Here is an 18249-nt window from a genome sequence, read left to right on the forward strand (position 1 = left end):
TTAATAGGATAGTAGCATTAGCCTATATATATATATATATATATATATATATATATATATATATATATATTTAAACTATTATGAGTCTAACATGAATGAGCTGAGTCCAACTCGTATTCGAGTTGTTTACTAGAGAAAGCCGAAATATTCGTGTTCGACTCGTTTACTGGAATAGCGATCCGATCTCAATTCTCAAAGCACCCATCCATCCTATACATAGAAAGATGTTCACGAGGGACACGTGCGAAACAGGAGATCGCATTGCGGGAGCTCCGAGGAACGAAGAGACGAACACGCCCAATCCCACTTTCCTCTTCGGACCATTTTTTTTTTTTTCCTCCCTTTTTTCCCCCTCTTCCCAGCCAATTTTTATTTATTTTTATTTATATATAGATATAATATTCGGTCCTCGCTTCTCCTCCCCGCACCGCGATTTTCGCCGTCGCGCGACGCCATGGGTTGCTCCTCCTCGCTCCCAGGTTCTCTCCATTCCCCTCATCCTCCCCTCTTTTACCCCTCCCTATGTTCTTCATTGGCAAATCAATCCACCGATTTAATCGTGTAAATCTCACAATTTGCTTAATCACTTGTGAAATTAGGTGATTGATTCTCAGTTTGTTTAATTTCCGTAGCAAGGATTTGCTTAATTACTTGTGAAATTAGGTGATTGATTCTCGGTTTGTTTAATTTCCGTAGCAAGGATGGATGATGTAGCTGTAGATTCAGTTTTCATGTCGTTTCATTATAGAGATGATGTGATAGCTGTAATCCGTGAAATCAAGTGTTAAGGTTGGGTTAGGGAAAGTTACGATCGAGACCCGTGGATGCTGGGTTAGGGAAAGTTACGATCGAGACCCGTGGATGTTGTGCCTGTAGGTTTGAAGTGAATTGGTTGCCTGTTGATGATCCATCAAGTTGTATTAGAGCAGATCACGGGTTTGATTCTCGCATGTTGCAATTTGTGCAGGTGCTGGCGGAGCCAGCATCTTGCCCATGTGGCGGAGGCCGGATCGGGCCAAGTCACAATCGAGATTTGTGAGAGCTGTATTTGTATGCTTTGAGTGAATTGGTTGTCCCCATTGAAATAGCTCGAGCTTTTGGAATTGTGGTTAGCGCCGGCGAATCCAATAACGTCATCCCCCTGAAATTTAACGGAGCCCAAGAGAGTGATCTGATTGAAACAAAAATTGTAGCTCGGTCATTCAATTGCAACAAGTTGAAGGTTTGGTGGCCTAAATGCAACTCGGTGATAAGTTGAGTGATCAGTGATGTAATTTGCCCTAGATACTATTATTTGAACAACAAAGAAATGTGGTGCTAAACCTTGGCATAGGAAAAAATCGAGGTGTTTAGTTCTTCAAATTATAGGGCTGTCAGCTTCTTCTGTGGTTTGAATAGGATGCTAATTAGTGTAATCGAGTCTTGGACTGTACCTTTAATTAACACTTAAAAAAGCAAATGAGCTTGTGGACTGGTGCTGGATTGATATTGGTGGTTAGATCAGTATCCGATCCTTTTTGAGAGCCACGAAGTTTATTGGGTAATAGATTCTCTTTACATTTCCCCCCTTTTAAAGCAGCCATTTGGGACTTGTAAGAGATTTTTGAACTTTGAAAGTTTTTAGCAGCAGATTTTAGTCTGGGAACAGTGTGAAAGATACTGGAACACACAACGGATAATTACGGTTGTATTAATCGAGGGATTGATGTGAAGTTTAACAATTGAATGTTGAATTCAAGAGAGTGCATGCACTGAGGAGCAATGACTTTGCATTTAGAATCACCCAATACCCCAATGCGTGACATTGATATCCAACAGGTTAATAGTACCTTCAAAAACTTTAGATCCCATCCGGCATTAGAAACGATTAATTCAAATTTTGTAGGATGATTTTGAGAAGGAAGAATTTTAAGCCAAATCATTTTCAGCGTACACCGAACTTACTCTCTTTGAAGATATGTATATTTAAATATGCGTCTATGTATATCTATATGTCTTTGTCTATTTTATAGCCTGCTTTACTTTATTCACATTTTCTAGAAAAATAAAGTATGTGATTTCTACTATATTTGTCACATCATCAAGATATATGATGCCTATGCTACTAGCCTTTTGTTTAATTTAGTAAATGCAAAATGTAGATTGGAAGGAATGTTGGGAAAAATATTATCGATTTTGAATTGTAGTTTCTCGTTTATCCTTTTTTTTATGAGCTTTGTTATCTTGTCATTGTTTAATTTGTGGCATTATCATATTCAGTATATACTCTTTAGACTCAAACAATGTCCACTTATAGGGACTATTAATAACTTATCAATTATATGTACTACTCAGCAAAGAATGCGGGGCCACTGAGCAGTTTGGGCAATGAAAGCTCTACAGTTACGGACTCAAAGAACCTGCGCGTCAAGGCATGTTCATTCGACTTCTCGTATGCCTGTATAGTTTACTGTTGGCCAATTTTTATAGTTTCTACCTGTTCTCTGCATTTCATAATCCATTCTCTGTTTCAAAGAAGAATTTTTGTTAGTCTTGCCTATATTGTTTCTGAAAAGCTTATTAAAAACTTTTCTTCCATACAGAAATAAGCACAAGAAGCGTAACATTGTAGCCTTTGCTTAATATAAGAGAGTAAAATAGTAGATATCATAAAGATGCTTGCCAGAAAAGACATGAATTCTCGCATATTTGTCGAAGGCCTTTGGCTTGCAATCTTATAGATAGCATTTCTCATGTTGCTAGTATTATTGGGTTGTAGTTACAGTGGAGACATGGGAGGATTTCACCATTGCTTGGCTGATCATTAGGTAGATTGTAATCTCATTAAATCTATAATTTCACATTTCTGAGCTTTCAATAGGTAGAGGTGGTTATATATGGATATGTATGGGTAAGATGTGGGATAGAATGGCTTGTCAACATATAGTTTAACAGGATAAATTAGTTTTTTTAAAAAATGATGATCGGTAAGTGTGAGGGTTAACAGGACATTGCTGCTATTCTTTTTAGTATACTTCTTTGTCCAATGATATTGTACAGTGGATTACCTGTTGCATATGTGTTGCTAATTTTTCTGATATCATAGTGGTTAGCTTGACAATATCTATTTCTTCTAAGAATGGCTTTCGCATGTTTGAAGAGTTGTTCTAACAAATGACAACATGATGGTCTCTTCCATCTGTTGTTAATAGATGTTAATAAGGTTTTCGATTTGGACCTCTTAGTGCATGGATTATGTCCTCGGTCACACAATTTTGCTGACTTTCAGACTGACTGATTAAATTTCTTTATCGCAGTTGGTATTGTTAGGTGATTCAGGAGTCGGTAAGAGCTGTATCGTTCTTCGCTTTGTTCGTGGTCAATTTGACCCTTCCTCCAAGGTGAAATTTCTGTGACTTTGCATAGATTACTGAATAATTTTCCAATAATCACCTTATAAATGCTAATCAATGAACATATTAAGTTTCTGTCCTAGTGCTTCTACACCATCGTTGTGGGATGGTTTCTTCTATGTTTGCTGCAACTATTTTTGACTCTTATTGGTTCTTAATTGCTTTAGGTAACTGTCGGCGCATCATTCTTATCACAAACATTAGCATTACAAGATTCCACCACAGTGAAATTTGAAATATGGGATACTGCTGGACAGGAGAGGTACTTTATTTAACAATCGTAGCTAAAGTTCAAAAATCTCAACTGGGCTTTTACATATATGTCCCTGCACTACATTGTTACTGCTGTGAAATATGGATTGTCCAAATATGCCCCTCGCAAGTGCACTTTCTTTCAAAAGTAACTTTTATTTTATAATCAGTAGTCCTCTAATTCATGGGGAATAGTTGATTTTACATTCGGAAAAGTTTCTTGAAAGGGGCATGATTTTTAATTAGAAAGAGTTTCTTAAAGAGGGGCATATTTTGTTATGTAGAAAGATAATAAGAAATTAAGTTATGGAAGAACACATGAAATTTAAGATTTTCTTGGGATATAAGAAAATATTTTTGTAGGTTTATATTTAGTAGATTTCTTTCAGAAAAAAATGAGCACATGACTTTTGGATTGTGATCATGTATTGAAAGATGAGACCTTTTTTTTTTTNTGCCAATGCAGCATATCTAAAAAAGAATATTAGTTTTCTTTAATTCATAAACAAAGATTCTATACGCTACTCATAATGGACCCAATTTAGTAGATTTCTTTCAGAAAAAAATGAGCACATGACTTTTGGATTGTGATCATGTATTGAAAGATGAGACCTTTTTTTTTTTTGGCTATCGTCCTTTGTTATTACCATATCTACTAAATTGGGTCCATTATGAGTAGCGTATAGAATCTTTGTTTATGAATTAAAGAAAACTAATATTCTTTTTTAGATATGCTGCATTGGCACCTCTTTACTACCGAGGAGCTGCTGTCGCAGTTGTTGTGTATGACATAACTAGCCCAGAGTCATTCAGCAAAGCTCAATATTGGGTTAAGGTATTGCAGGAATTGTTTCTCAAAAAAAAAGTACTAGTTTCTTTATAATTTGTAACAGTTCTTTACTTTATTCTTGATATATCACAGTTATTTTCCTTCTAAATCCTTATCAATTTTGTCACTGCGTTGTTATACTTTTGCCAACATAGAATGCTGTACTTCTGCGAATTGGTGGAAGCTGATTCCGCAAGTTTGGATGGTGGATATAGTTAAATTAGTTGAAGCTTTATAAGCTTTCTTGGTGATTGCTATTCTGACATTTTGTAACTTTCCATGGGTAGTTTCCTTTAAGGAGATTGAGAATAAGAATCATATTGCCGCCCTCTCTTTGTTCTCCCTTTTTGTTCCCGCCTTCTTTTATTGTCTTATCTGTTTGATTTATTCTTTTCCTCTTCGACCTAATCCCCCTTATTTTCTGCTGCGGATGAAATCTCCAACAGATTTATGCAGAATGGGCAGCAATCTAGACATAAAACATATCCTTTATGGTTATGTGTATCTTATGAATAACAAGGTATACTGTTATATTAGGAAAGGTTTCACTTCATATATTTTGTAATGTCAATGAAGAAATGACTACAAAGACATTCCAGGCATCTTTATCACTACATTGCTCTATTTATCCAGTTTATTATTAGCTGACATGCTTTAATATTTGGTTCTCTCTCTCTCTCTCTCTCTCTCTCTCTCTCTCTCTTGTGCGCCCGCTTTATTTATCCCGTTTATTAATAGCTGACATGCGTTAATATTTGGTTCTCTCTCTCACTCACTCACAGTCACACAGAAAAGGAAAAGAAAAATATAAATGTTTATGTATACACAAACTACAGGTTTATGTACATGAATATGGAAGATATGAAATTCTGTATATGTATGTATATATCTTATGTCCATCCCTTCTCTTCTTGTCTATTACCGTGTATTCACCATTTTTCTTTCCCTCTGTTCTTGTCTGTTCCAATGTGCTTATTAAATTGGCATACTTTATGAATAAACTTATTATGCTTTGTGCCTTGCAGGAACTTCAGAAGCATGGCAGTCCTGACATCGTCATGGCTTTGGTCGGTAACAAGGCTGATCTTCATGAAAATCGAAGTGTATCTGCTCAAGTATGATGGCCTTTTCTGCTGCGACAGTTGCTTATTTTCCTTTCTATTAATTATGATATGAAAGGCTGATCTTCATAACATTGTCATTTTGTTTTTTCCCGTTCCGCAGGATGCCCTAGAGTATGCAGAGAAGAATGGTATGTTCTTTATCGAGACATCGGCAAAGACGGCTGATAACATAAACCAACTCTTTGAGGTACATATTAATAAAGACTCAACTACCATAGTTTTCACTTTCTATGTTAGTAAATGTAATTACGCGTGCTTATGGAGAATGTTAACCCTGCACTTGTTTCTCCTTGTCACCTTCCTTGGCTTGATATGCTTTCTGTTGGCTTGCATCATAAATAGTGTTACACTTGTTTTCTTTCTATTTTTAACCGTCGCCAAGTCTCATGCAACATCATCAGATAAGCACCCGAGCACGTTTACTCGCATTTCTTGTTGTGGCGACATTTCCTTTGTGGAACTGCTCTTTGCATTTTTCTTTTTCTTGCTGTATTCCAGGAGATTGCGAAGAGGTTGCCGCGGACACCATCCTCATCCTGATTATTTTGCCTACTAAATGCAGTGGTTTCTTACAGTGTACAATTGATATATAAATGTGCTAGATATGTCATCTATATCCTCTGGTTACCTGATATTCTTGTTTTAAGATGTTATATTATGTCTTGTAGTTTCTTATTTGCGAAAGAATGCACTTGTATTGGGCCACTCTATCAAGGTACTTTCTATTTGTCTCTCATAAATCTAAGCGTCTTTCTTGATGAGTCGCGCCGATGAAATTCTAGCTCCATTGTAAATCAAGTTTCGTAAGAGTAGAAATATTAGTTACATAAAACATGAAAGATATTACAAAATGGGCTACAGTAATGCTCATTTCATTTTCCTTCAAGCTTTTATGAGAATTGTTCTATACATGGGAGCTCCGCGCCCGATGACGTGCCGCTCCCAGTCCGAGCGAACGCCGAGAGGATTCTCGTCGATCCATTCCGTTCCGTCGCCCCCATCCACAGACACTTCCCCCTTCCCATACAGAATGAATTGCTCTTTCATTCTGATGGCAACAGCCTCGATGTCGGACTGCAGGAATACCTGAAAGATTCACGAAATTGAAAAAGTTTGAAGAGCTTATTCAATTGGAATAGGACTCTTAGAATCAAACACATTGCATCAGATGTGAAAATTGTCAATTTTCGAGACCGCTAGATCTTTTTAGGCATTAGATTTCACAAATCAAGCGTTTCAGTTTGCTGGAAACTTCATATTCTCCGGATCACATCTAATGGTACGGATCGTCCAGTTTAAATGCTATGGATTCTTACAAGTATCGAGGCCTGAACGGTTCTTAATGTGTTCGCAAGAAAGCCTAATTCACTTTCGGAACATGGAAATTGGTTTCCCAGTGGTACTTTGTCTCATAACACTGGTTTCAGAATTCGACAAGAAGAAACTCACTTATTGAGCTCTTGTGAGGCGAAAAGTGCTTCGAATCAGAACATACATGCGTGGAAAGTAAAGAAAATGTAGATTTGAGAAACACAAACATACCTTTCCACTGGTTACAAGAAGATCGATGATTGCTTCGACAAGTATTCTCTGCACCATCCTCCATCGATGTTCTTCTTTATTGAAATCAGGATTTGGGCACTAATAAAGAAGATAGATTCATCAATGCAAAACCAAAAGTACTAATCGTTATAAAATCTTCTTCAGGGTTAATTTTCCAAAGAAGGGGAAGCAACTTCATCTATGTCGGAGGAAGAGATTGAAGTGTTCTTATTGCAGATAACTATTTGAAACTACACAATTGAAGCTCATTTAAAGAACAATATTACTTCACACAATGACAGAGTTGTCGAAAGATGAGTCAAGGTAAGATGGTAGAGCATAATTTTCTGACCATATAGTTCCACTGTTTCTGAGAAAGAATGCTAAGACACACAAAAAAAAGGTACTCGGCATCGGAAAAAAAAGGTATTGTAAGCATACAAGAAACAGATGTGTACATTAATAGGCATAAAAAAAGAGATGCTTAGGTTTATCTCAGGCGAAGCAAAGAAGTAGTATTGCGATGAGCAAAAAAAAAAAAAAAGTTGAACATTCATAAACACTCACAGTTCATACCTGTATTGCGACGAGAACCAAGTCTCCAGGATAACTTGAAACTATAGAGCGAAATGTAGAAGTTGCATTGGCGGATATGAAATGTCTAAGAAAAACGAAAAGAAAAGCCGTCAGATCTAAACAGTTGCATAAGAGAAATAAATAGCCAACAAAATATGACCACATTTATAAATGCCCGAAACGAGTCTTGGCTCAAATACACAATTTCTTATCGGAGAATAAGGCTTAGTAAGGCCTCGCAACCGGATTTTTCTGGACAAAACTGGAGGAGAGTTTGGAAAAATTAAACATGAAGTTTAGCTCAGAAAAGATGCTTACACATTCTTCAGGTTGCATTGAAGCACATAATCTAGGCATCGCGTAACAAGCTGCAAAAATTGGGAGGGCATTAGAATGAAGGAACAGCATTTTCTGAGCAACAAATTTATAGAATAGGCATTATACCTTTTCATTAATCTCAAGCCCAAGAAAATTGGAATATTTCCATCTTCTAGCCATTTCGAAAAGAAATAGACCATTTCCTATATTTTAAAGCAAGTTGAAGTGTGAGAAAAGGTAGTGAAACTCCATGCATTATATATTGCATTATACAAACAACGCAAATGTGCGCTCGTAGGAATCAGGAATATGAAAGATATATGCAAATATATAGTATATACAAGATCTAAATAGGTCTGTACATGTGATATGAAAGATATATGCAAACAATACTGAGTCAATGTTGAGCTCCAAATAAGGTTCATATAGATGAAAGTAGTTTCTCCGTTGTTTCAGAATAACCCTAGAACGACTTCCAAAATGCCAGAATTTTATGCTGTCATAATTGGGTGGACATCAGCCTATGCAGAAGAGGTTCTTCGATAATAGCATATCACCGTTTATCTCTTAACTTTAATAATTGCAAACATGTTTTTGACATGCGTTATCAAGTGCCGAGCAATGTAAGTATCTCAGATAACAATTCTATCTCATGCTTTTTGCACTTAGAAAAGAAACAAGATGAGCTAAGACCTGCTTGCGATAGCAAAAGAGAATCATACCACTTCCAATATCAACAACTAAAGGCCGAGTTGGATCGCTAAAGATAGTATTCCATTTAATGTCATGTGGATAGGCCTGCAAGTGTGAAGAAATAACTTAACGGCAGGATGTTCGAAACAGTTGCCAGTAGTCTAACAAACAATAAAAAAATTCATACAATCACATGTAAAAGTTACTTTCACATGGAATGAATAAAAAGAGACAACAATAAAAATGTATGTATCATCTAGAGAAAAAAAAATACTAGGTAAAATGAGATTTTGATAGTGAACACCCACTAACTATATAGCATTTTTACCTAGTCTTTTCCGACAGTGTGCGCACCCACCAACATCTAATTAAAAATCATAAAACTTTGACTAATCCTCACAAATTTAGCCTTTAACCAAAAGTTGCAAGATGAAATTGCTCCCCATGATCGTTGGATAATGTTAATTCCTAACTACATCTCCTGTTATTCTTTTCTTTGAGATCGTCCACGACAAGGCACATGATAATTACTCTCCCATAAGGTATTAAGTGATGAGAAGGTATAATGAACATGAAATAACAATTATACCCCATAGCGTACTAAGTGACGAGAAAAGATAAGCCCAATCCAAATAATATCATAACGAAAACTAGAGCGCCGGCCGTTCATGCATGGTACCCTCATAATGAATTGAAATGTCTGCTATTGCCAATAGTTATATGCCACATTAAGAAATTAAATGATTGAATATGAACATACTTTGTCTAATGCCGTGACACCAGGCAATGTTCTTCCTTTGAGAAATTCCCAAACAACTGATGCACTATGGAACATTGTATACTGAGGTGAAGAAGTTGATATTCCAGCCAGTGCCTTGCATGCTGCACCACCAACAACAATCACATCGCAGCCACTTTTTCTTGTTGTTTCAAGCATCTGAGCCAATTCTGATGCTCCGACTGTATTTCGTTTTAATAAACCACAGTCTGAAGAACCGACCCACAAAATTTTCTGCAATAGGTAAACAGAGATAATGAGATACTACCAAAATGAAATCATACAGAGTATCAGCAGCGTAAAAGAGCAGCTTAATGACAATTAGGGTAATACTATTCCTACTTTTAGTCTTGGGCTGGCTTGAATTTCAACTAAGGCAGTTTTCTATAACTCGAACAATCCGATAAAAAGAGCAAACTATGTATGAAACATGAAAATCTTGATAGATTTCCGCTTATGAGAAATAGACCCAGATGACGAAAACTGACAAACCATAATGCTTCTGGGAGAATTTCAAATAAGCTGTAGCCTGTACTATACAAAAATTACCTTCTCCAATAAGCACACCATACCTTGCATCCTGAAATCAAGGAAGAAATTCTCTTCAGTGATGATGGTCCTAGGTCAACTGGTGTCCATCCTAAAAGAAACCAAATTAAGATATCAAGTAAATCTAACATAAAAGAATTAAGTGAAGAAATGCCAAAAGTTGAAATCCCACATGCATTGACAAAAAAAAAAAAAAAAAAATAACAAAAAGAAAAAAACAAAACCCTAATTTAAGGAAACAAATGCAATGCACACAGTAGAGTACATCGACATTGAGACCAAAGAGTATACAGTCAGAATGGGCTAAAAGGCTCGGTGGAAAAAGATTAAGCATGAATTTAATTAGTCATAAGGGACATAACATAAGAGGAATGGCTCACCACTCACTATTTCATCAGATCTGACTATATCTAGTGGTTTGGTACTGCTGTCGCTGAGACACCAAAAGTCATCAGGGTAATACATTGGAATTTTCCTACTCTCTGCAAGCTTAATCAGCTTTAGTGCCTCCCCAACAGCATTTTGTTCTACACAAAATGCAGGAACAGGAAGTCCCAAGGCTTTCATAACTTGAAATGCCAATTTGCCAACGAAAACTAGCCCATCACATTTAGAAGCCAAATGATGCAGAGCAGCTGATTTTCTGGAGAAATTACTCCCTCCAATCTGCAACAATAGTATGGTTCAGTAAAAGCAATCGAGACAAATAAAGAAAGAAAAAGTTGAGAGTAATATAAGAATTTCATCAGTGTAAGAAACCCTGTCCGGACAACAATGTAGGAAGAAAAATTAAGGACGATAGCTAGTTTTAGTGAGGCATATCCTTTATTTGGAAAGCACATTATATAGTCGATTTGGCATTCGTCATGCTTTACATACTATTTTGTATCAAAAACATTCACGGTTCCTAGTTCAAGCTAACACTTTGATCCGCATGGAAAGACGCCTGCCTCCAATTTCATCACAGTGCATGCGTTGGCAATTCTGGAAGAAGGCCCAAGCCACAGGAAGAACCCCGAGAAAAATGTCTAAGGTATACCAAAAGAGTTTGGTGTGCGAACGATAATTTTCCATCAGCATTTGTTACATTGGGTCTAGTGGTTCCTTGCATGTCTATGATGAAGGATTGCATGTTAATGTAATGCAGAACACCAAATATCTATGCGGTTAACTCTACTTTAGCACAAAGCCACCCCTCCCTCCTCTTCCTGGCAAAAACAAGGACATTCACCACCTACCAACCCCATAAATACGCACACAAGTGAAACAAAAGGTTTGCAGAAAGGTAGGTCGGTGGGATTAGACTCCACTTCCCTAGCTATGTTCAATCCTATGGAATGATATCAAAAGATGGTTCCTTCCTACTAAGAAATGCAGAAGTAAGATAAAGGATTGTACACGACAATTATTACTGTTCATCGAGAACAAACGTCAAAGAAACGAAATATATAGTTCGCATCCTGTGTGATGAATAAATGCTAAAGATGAATAAAGATTTACAGCTGTACAATTGCATAATATGGTCGTCTTGAGGTGTCGATGATCGTCAGTAGCTGATTTAGCTCCTCTTCAAAGCAGAACCCCGCAATAGATGCATGGCAGAACCGAGCAACACCAACAGTTGATGCAAGAATCTTATGTGACAAGGAGAAAGCATCATTAACAAAGATAGTGGCTCCAGAAGATAATTTCTTGGAGAACTCGAGACAATTAGAAACCTCTTCTCTGTGCTTTGCCAGGTCGTCAAGAAGAAAAATATCAGCATACTGTAACTCTCCAGCATTGGCTTCCATGAAATTAGAAACTCCACTGGCCGGGACAACTTTTAGTTGGAGAAGCGATGACAAATAATCTGTTAATAAGTTTCAATTAAAAATAACATTCAGTGTAAAGAATCGTCAGAAAATATTTCACATAATAAAGTCAAGATTCTGGACCAAACACTTCTCCGTAAGTAATCTAAAAATACAAACTTGTTACAGACCAACAAGGTTCTTAACAGAAACTAATTTGAAGACTGATCAGAGGTTTCATTGAGCTAATTATAAATATCAATCGTCATTGGAAAGATAAATAATACTTATTGTTCGGTTGTCTCAACTGACCTGCAAGAAACTCTGACGAAATCATGGGATCAGCAGATTGGCCCCAGTTGCTGATTAAAAGTACTTTGGCTCCAGCATTATGCAAATGCTTAATGGTTGCAAGGGTTCTATTCAATGATAAACTCCTCGAATCTGATGGTAGTGATTCTAACAGGACAGTAGAATCAAGACGCACAAGAACAACTTCTCCAGAAAGTTTTTCGACAGGAAAGTTCCTGAGGGTTTGTACATGGAAAAGTGAATTCAACCTAATATTATCATAGTCCGTGTCCTGATCAAACAAAGAAATGAATGATTATAGAAAAATGTAGCATAGATCATGAAGGTACAAACTAAGGAACCAAGATCTTATATTAGATAATGGAGATATTTCATTCCAGAGTAGCAAAATTTGGTCTAGATAAGTGATTTAAAATCACGCTGCTAGCAGTAACTATATAAAGGACAGTAATTAAGCCATGCAGTCAGAAACAAATCGGGGAGTCAACAGTTGTAGATTTCGGCCAGTTTCCAATTTGCAATGAGGAAGCACCACAACATTAAATGTTCCAGCTCCTTGCATAGCAAGATGAGAAGATATCCAACTCACAATCTCAACCACCTTTTATATCAACTAAAGTTTGATAAATATGATTGCCACAAGAATATCTATATCTCCTTTCACTATACACTTTTGAAAGCAAACATTGACAAGGACTCTAGCCTATGCCGCACACATATGCATAATGGTAAATATTGTAGGTATAACGCCTTTGATCTCCGCTAAAATGGACAGCAATTAGTTCCATAAGGAGTTAATATTCAATACTGAAACAGTTTAGTCATGGTTAATGCTACGTAATTTTTCTAATTTGACTGTTAATGCCAAACCTGCATTGGAATCATTGCGTAGTAGTTAAAGCTTAAAACAACTTATAAAGCATCCGATGATGGTAGTAGATTACATCTACAAAACCTTCTGTTGAAATTCATAAATTGGTTTCAAAGTGCTCAGTTTCATTCAAGATGTCAGCTTGCACATGTCAAACATATTATTCAAATATCTATAACAAGAATCAAAATTTTGAAAAGTTACTTCAAGATACCTCTTTCTGAACATGACCTGCCTTTGTTGAATGTGCTACTTGCAAACAAAAAAATTTGCATCGTGGACGGTGAGATCTCAAATTAACTGGATATAACAAGAAGGGAGAAAAATAACATAAAACTTGACAAGCTAAGGAATTATAATTATGCAAATCATAGTAATGTATTTGCCCATTTACCTAATCTAAAGAGAATCTCTCTGCAGACCTGCGATCCAGCAGCATAATTGTATTGGAGGCATGATGTAAGCTTAACAAACTTAGAATGAGATTGATCAGGAAAGTTTAATGTGTGCAGCATTGTTAAATGCTGACTCATCCTGACTCAATTGAACTCTGACCTTTTTAGCCAAAAAAAAAAAAAGTATAAAGATAAGATAAGAATTAAACACAATAAAATAATGATGATAAAAGAGACTTGAATTTAAGACAGAGGTACTGATCTTACTCTAAATAGTGAAAAGAATTTTCTAAAAAAAATCATCAAATTTGGATTGTTTTATATCGTTAAATTCACAAACGCATCACATCGACCATCAAAATTGTCAATTTTGAAACCTTTTGATCACTAGCCAAATGATGTCGAAAAATTATGAAATTTAGTTTCCAAATACTTTCAATAGTGTAGATCAAGTCTAACGGAGCCGATCGTCGATTTGGAAGCCGCATCATTGAAAACAACTTGGTAGCACGGAGACCTCTGTGCTACCGATAGTATACCAGCCTAGCTCTATATATATTAATAGTATAATATATATTATATATATATAATATTATATATGAGTAGAGCTTATATGTTTTTAAAAGCACAACCCATCTATGCTTGTGAATTTTTTACCATAGGATTGCCTTGTGATTCGTGCTGTACAAAAGCCCACTAACAGCCGTTTGGACCTTTCCGTTTCTCTCATCTCTCACTTTTTCTTTGTCGACTGACACACTCTCTCTCCTCTCTCTTTTCTTCTTCCCCAAACCTATCACCCTCAAAACCTATCCCCCAAAACCCACAGGCCAACCTCCCGAGCGCCGCATCGCTCCACCTTGTGCGCGACGGCCGCTCCCCTTCGCGAGTGCGGCCACCTCCCCGTCGCAGTGCCGGTCAAACAGCGCCGCATTGCCTCCACCTCGTGCGTGGGGGGGGGGAGGCGGCCTGTGCTCGTGAGGTGGAGGTGGCCGCCGCGCACGAGGTAGAGGCGATGTGGCACTCTTCGATCGGCACTCGCGAGGGGGAGGCGGCCGTTGCGCACGAGGTGGAGGCGACGCGGCGCTCGGGAGGTTGGCCTGTGGGTTTTGGAGAGGATGGGTTTTGAGGGTGATGGGTTTGGGGAAGAGAAAGAGAGAGAGAGAGTGTGTCAGTCAACAAAGAAAACGTGAGAGAGAGAGAGAAATGGAAAGGTGAAGACATCTATTATACCCCTAGTACAGCAGCATGGATCTCGAGACAATCCTATGGTAAAAAATTCACAAGCACAGATGGGGCTGTGCTTTTAAAAGCATATAAGCTCTACTCTATGTATATAGAATTGAGCTAGAATACTCTCAAAAGCACCAACCCCTTGGTGTTTTTGAGTTTCTAACCCTTGGATCTACTCCTTGATTACTAATAATCTTTGGATCAAACACTATTCCACCTACCACCACTTACCACTATCATCTCAACCCTACATCTCTCCATCCAATGGTTAAAAACTGAAAAGCACCACTCCCTTGGTGCTTTTGAGAGTATTCTAGCTCAACTCATATATATATATATATATATATCCAGCTATGGTGCTTATAAAAGCACCAAACACTTGGTGCTTGTAAATTTTTTACTGTTAGATCTACTCCTCTGATCATTTTCAACCGTTTGATTATACTATTCAACCAACCACCCACTCAACCCTAGGGGCCCACATCATCCTAACCGCACATCCCTTAATCTAATGGCCAAAAATCTACAAGCACCAATAACTTGGTACTTTTAAAAGCATATGAGCTCAATTCTATATATATATAGAGTAGGGCTTATATGCTTTTAAAAGCACAGCCCCATCTGTGCTTGTGAATTTTTACCATAGAATTGCCTCGAGATTCGTGCTGTACAAAAAGCCCACTAACAGCCGTTTGGACCTTTCCATTTCTCTCTCTCTCTCACGTTTTCTTTGTTGACTGACACACACTCTCTCTTTCGCTTCCCTAAACCCGTCACCCTCAAAACCCATCCTCCCCAAAACCCATAGGCCAACCTCCCGAGCGCCACATCGCCTCCACCTCGTGCGCGACGGCCGCCTCCCCCTCGCGAGTGCCGATCGAAGAGTCCCGCGTCGCTTGTACCTCGTGCGCGGCGGCCGCCTCCACCTCATGAGCACCGGCTGCCTCCCCATCCGCGGCACATGATGTGAGGTGACGCGGCGCTCTCGACGGCGTCACTGTTTCGGCGATCGGGAGGTGCCAGTAAGCTCGCGATGAGGGGACGTGCCGCGCTTTGCGAGAGTGGAGGACGGGCCCGGAGCAGGTCACGATGTGGAAAGGCGATGCGGCGCTCGGAGGTTGGCCTGGTGGGTTTTGGGAGGATGGGTTTTGAGGTAATGGGTTTTGTGTAAGTGAGAAGAAAACGAGAGAGAGAGAGAAACGGAAAGGTCCAAACAGCTATTAGTGGGCCTTTTGTACAGCATGAATCTTGAGGCAATCCTATGGTAAAATATTCACAAGCATAGATGGGGCTATGCTTTTAAAAGCATATAAGCTCTACTCTATATATATATATATATATATATATATATATATATATATATATATACTTATATATATACTTATATATATATAAGTATATATATACTTATTGATAACTCTTCACAAAGTATTAAAGAGAATCATTAAGTACATTAATTTTAACATTAAGCCAGAAATTGTTAATAAAATTCCTGGCTTAATGTTAAAGAAAAAGTCTTGAATATAGGTTTAAAATCACTTTTGGCCGTGACTTGTAAAAGTGAAACTTTTTCACTTTTATCATTGTCTACTGGAAGTTATAATAAACCTTATATAGATAGATATGTAAAGAAATGTGCTTCATCCCATTCCAGTTGAAAAAGATACATCCACCTCTTAGTAAAAGGATAATATCTGATACATCCTTCAAAACTTCAAAATTATCTAATATACCGCTGGCTGACAAAAATACCCTTATTGATTTCTAAAAATTCCTTCAAATATCTCCAAAGCCTCTAGGGTTTACTAAGAGAAATTGAGGTTTAGACGGGTATTTTGGTAATTTCAGAGTAAATTTGAAAATTTTGAATAGTAGCTAGGATTAAATAAGCAAAAGCTCCTTATGTCATAGGGGAAAGAGCTTCCTAAGAAAGAATTAGGTAAAAATGTACAAAACTAACCTGAACTTTGGACCATTTTTAGTTGGCAGCTCAATCTTTTAAAATTTTGATTTTATTATCCAACATGTCAATTTGTTTGATTTGAATCAGTACTTTAACTTCAAAATTTAAACACGTCGTTTATCTTTACAGGTTTAGTTAGTTTACTTCATACAATTCTCGCAATTATAAATTTATTAAACTAAGTAATTAGCTTGAATTTTGACATCAAAGTATCGTTGACTAAATCAAATCAAATAAAAATTGAAATGTTGGATAGTAAAATCAAAATTTTGAAAGATTGGGTAGCATAGTTCAAGTAGATTCTATACATTTTTATCAAAGAATTGTTATTACTGGGTTCCCAAGCCCTTGTATTTCCAACCATATGTCTTTTCTCATCCAATGTAGGATTATTGAGGTGTTGCAGGGATTATTGAGTCGTCGCAGACTCTCCTATTTAGACATTGACGACCTTGTCAGGTCTTTTTTCCAAATCCAAGATCATTAGATGATATAAGACTCATTTCATACTTCTGACTGTTAAATCAAATCTGATAGCAAATGCAACGATCCAGCCCACCGGCACTAATAACTCGATGTGAGAGTCATTTCATACTTCCGGCCAGTAAATCAGCTCTGATAGCAAATGTAACGATTCAGCCCGCTGGTACTAATAACTCGTTGCATCCAAATCACTGGCACAGAATGCTTAAGTCCACTAATAACTCGTTGCGTCCAAATCACTGGCCCGGAATACTTAAGTCCACTAATAACTCGTTGTGTCCAAATCACTTGCACAGAATGCTTAAGTCCAGTTATTATTATTACTACTACTACTACGTCTACGCTCCAAATCACACCCTCCACTCCCACACCCTTTCTAGTAAAATTTTCATTAAAAGAAAATGAAAGCAATGCCAAACGAGTCCTCCGCACACATGCTCCCAAGTCCCAAACTCTTTGCGCTTCTATAGACTCTACTACGGAGTTCAAAACTAAATACAACTGCGTCCTTTTCTTTTATGCGTCGAAAGCTACAAAATGCCTCAAAATCAAGGTTACAAATAAGTGATTTTAGCCGCAGCAATACCAAACTATTAAGCACATACCTACCTCGAGCGCGTGAGGCGCTTCGCTCTTCGTCTGCGACGCTGTTTCCTCTTCGCGGAGGTAGAGAGAGGGGAGAGAGAGAGAGGGGGATTTGAGGCTTCAACAGGTGGTGAAATGGATTATGGATGGGTATGGAGCGTTCACTATTCGGATCCCAAAGTAGAAAACTAAACGGAGCCAACCCGGATAAGATATTTCGTTGTTATTATTATTATTATTATTAGGGAAAACTTCGAATACCACCCTGTAGTCTCACACTATCTCATTTTAGTATCCTGTGATTTAAAGTGTATCAATTTAATGTCATGTGGTTTTATTTTTATCTTTTTATTATCGATTTCACTAATTTGTTTCATTAAATCAGTGATAAAGTTAAAACTAAAAGGTACTAAAGTGAATATTCGATAAACCTAGGTGAAGTATTTGAAATTTTTTTGTATATAATTTAATAAAATATTAACGAAAAAGCTGACGAAAAGATAAAAATGAAACCACAAGATACTAACTTTATACACTTTAAACTATATGGTACTAAAGTGA

At 37.3% G+C, this 18249-nt stretch overlaps 2 protein-coding genes across 8 annotated transcripts; one reads left to right on the forward strand and one right to left on the reverse strand.

Annotated features, from left to right (window-relative positions):
• Positions 223-6337, forward strand: LOC109707564 (ras-related protein RABF1). Its single transcript, XM_020228923.1, has 8 exons — positions 223-479; positions 2335-2411; positions 3297-3380; positions 3560-3654; positions 4374-4479; positions 5499-5588; positions 5698-5784; positions 6096-6337. Exons 1-8 carry the CDS (start codon positions 455-457, stop codon positions 6135-6137), a joined length of 606 nt encoding a protein of 201 aa, XP_020084512.1. The 5' UTR covers positions 223-454; the 3' UTR covers positions 6138-6337.
• On the reverse strand, positions 6371-17853 carry LOC109707563 (phosphoglycerate kinase-like). 7 transcript variants are annotated; one of them, XM_020228919.1, is made up of 15 exons: positions 17709-17853; positions 13424-13584; positions 13244-13329; positions 12159-12429; positions 11772-11905; positions 11562-11687; positions 10434-10719; positions 10077-10144; positions 9487-9738; positions 8756-8831; positions 8160-8236; positions 8034-8083; positions 7716-7800; positions 7140-7238; positions 6371-6683 (listed from the first exon to the last, which is right to left on the reverse strand). In XM_020228919.1, exons 2-15 carry the CDS (start codon positions 13560-13562, stop codon positions 6480-6482), a joined length of 1953 nt encoding a protein of 650 aa, XP_020084508.1. In that variant the 5' UTR covers positions 13563-13584; positions 17709-17853; the 3' UTR covers positions 6371-6479. The 7 variants fall into 7 exon arrangements, with proteins under 7 accessions (XP_020084508.1, XP_020084509.1, XP_020084507.1 ...); XM_020228920.1 differs by having other exon boundaries at positions 11562-11905; positions 12159-12373; XM_020228918.1 differs by having other exon boundaries at positions 10077-10084; positions 11562-11905.

The sequence above is a fragment of the Ananas comosus genome, linkage group 3, assembly GCF_001540865.1.
Source record: "Ananas comosus cultivar F153 linkage group 3, ASM154086v1, whole genome shotgun sequence".
Classification (NCBI taxonomy): domain Eukaryota; kingdom Viridiplantae; phylum Streptophyta; class Magnoliopsida; order Poales; family Bromeliaceae; genus Ananas; species Ananas comosus.

Coding starts and splice junctions, on each gene's coding strand:
- LOC109707564 (XM_020228923.1), top strand. CDS start 455: ATGGGTTGCTCCTCCTCGCTCCCAG. Junction 3,381..3,559: donor AATTTGACCCTTCCTCCAAG/GTGAAATTTCTG, acceptor TAATTGCTTTAG/GTAACTGTCGGCGCATCATT. Junction 5,589..5,697: donor ATCGAAGTGTATCTGCTCAA/GTATGATGGCCT, acceptor CCCGTTCCGCAG/GATGCCCTAGAGTATGCAGA.
- LOC109707563 (XM_020228916.1), bottom strand. CDS start 13,562: ATGAGTCAGCATTTAACAATGCTGCACACATTAAACTTTCCTGATCAA. Junction 10,145..10,433: donor ATCTGATGAAATAGTGAGTG/GTGAGCCATTCC, acceptor GGTTTCTTTTAG/GATGGACACCAGTTGACCTA. Junction 8,237..8,755: donor AGTTGTTGATATTGGAAGTG/GTATGATTCTCT, acceptor TTTAAAATATAG/GAAATGGTCTATTTCTTTTC.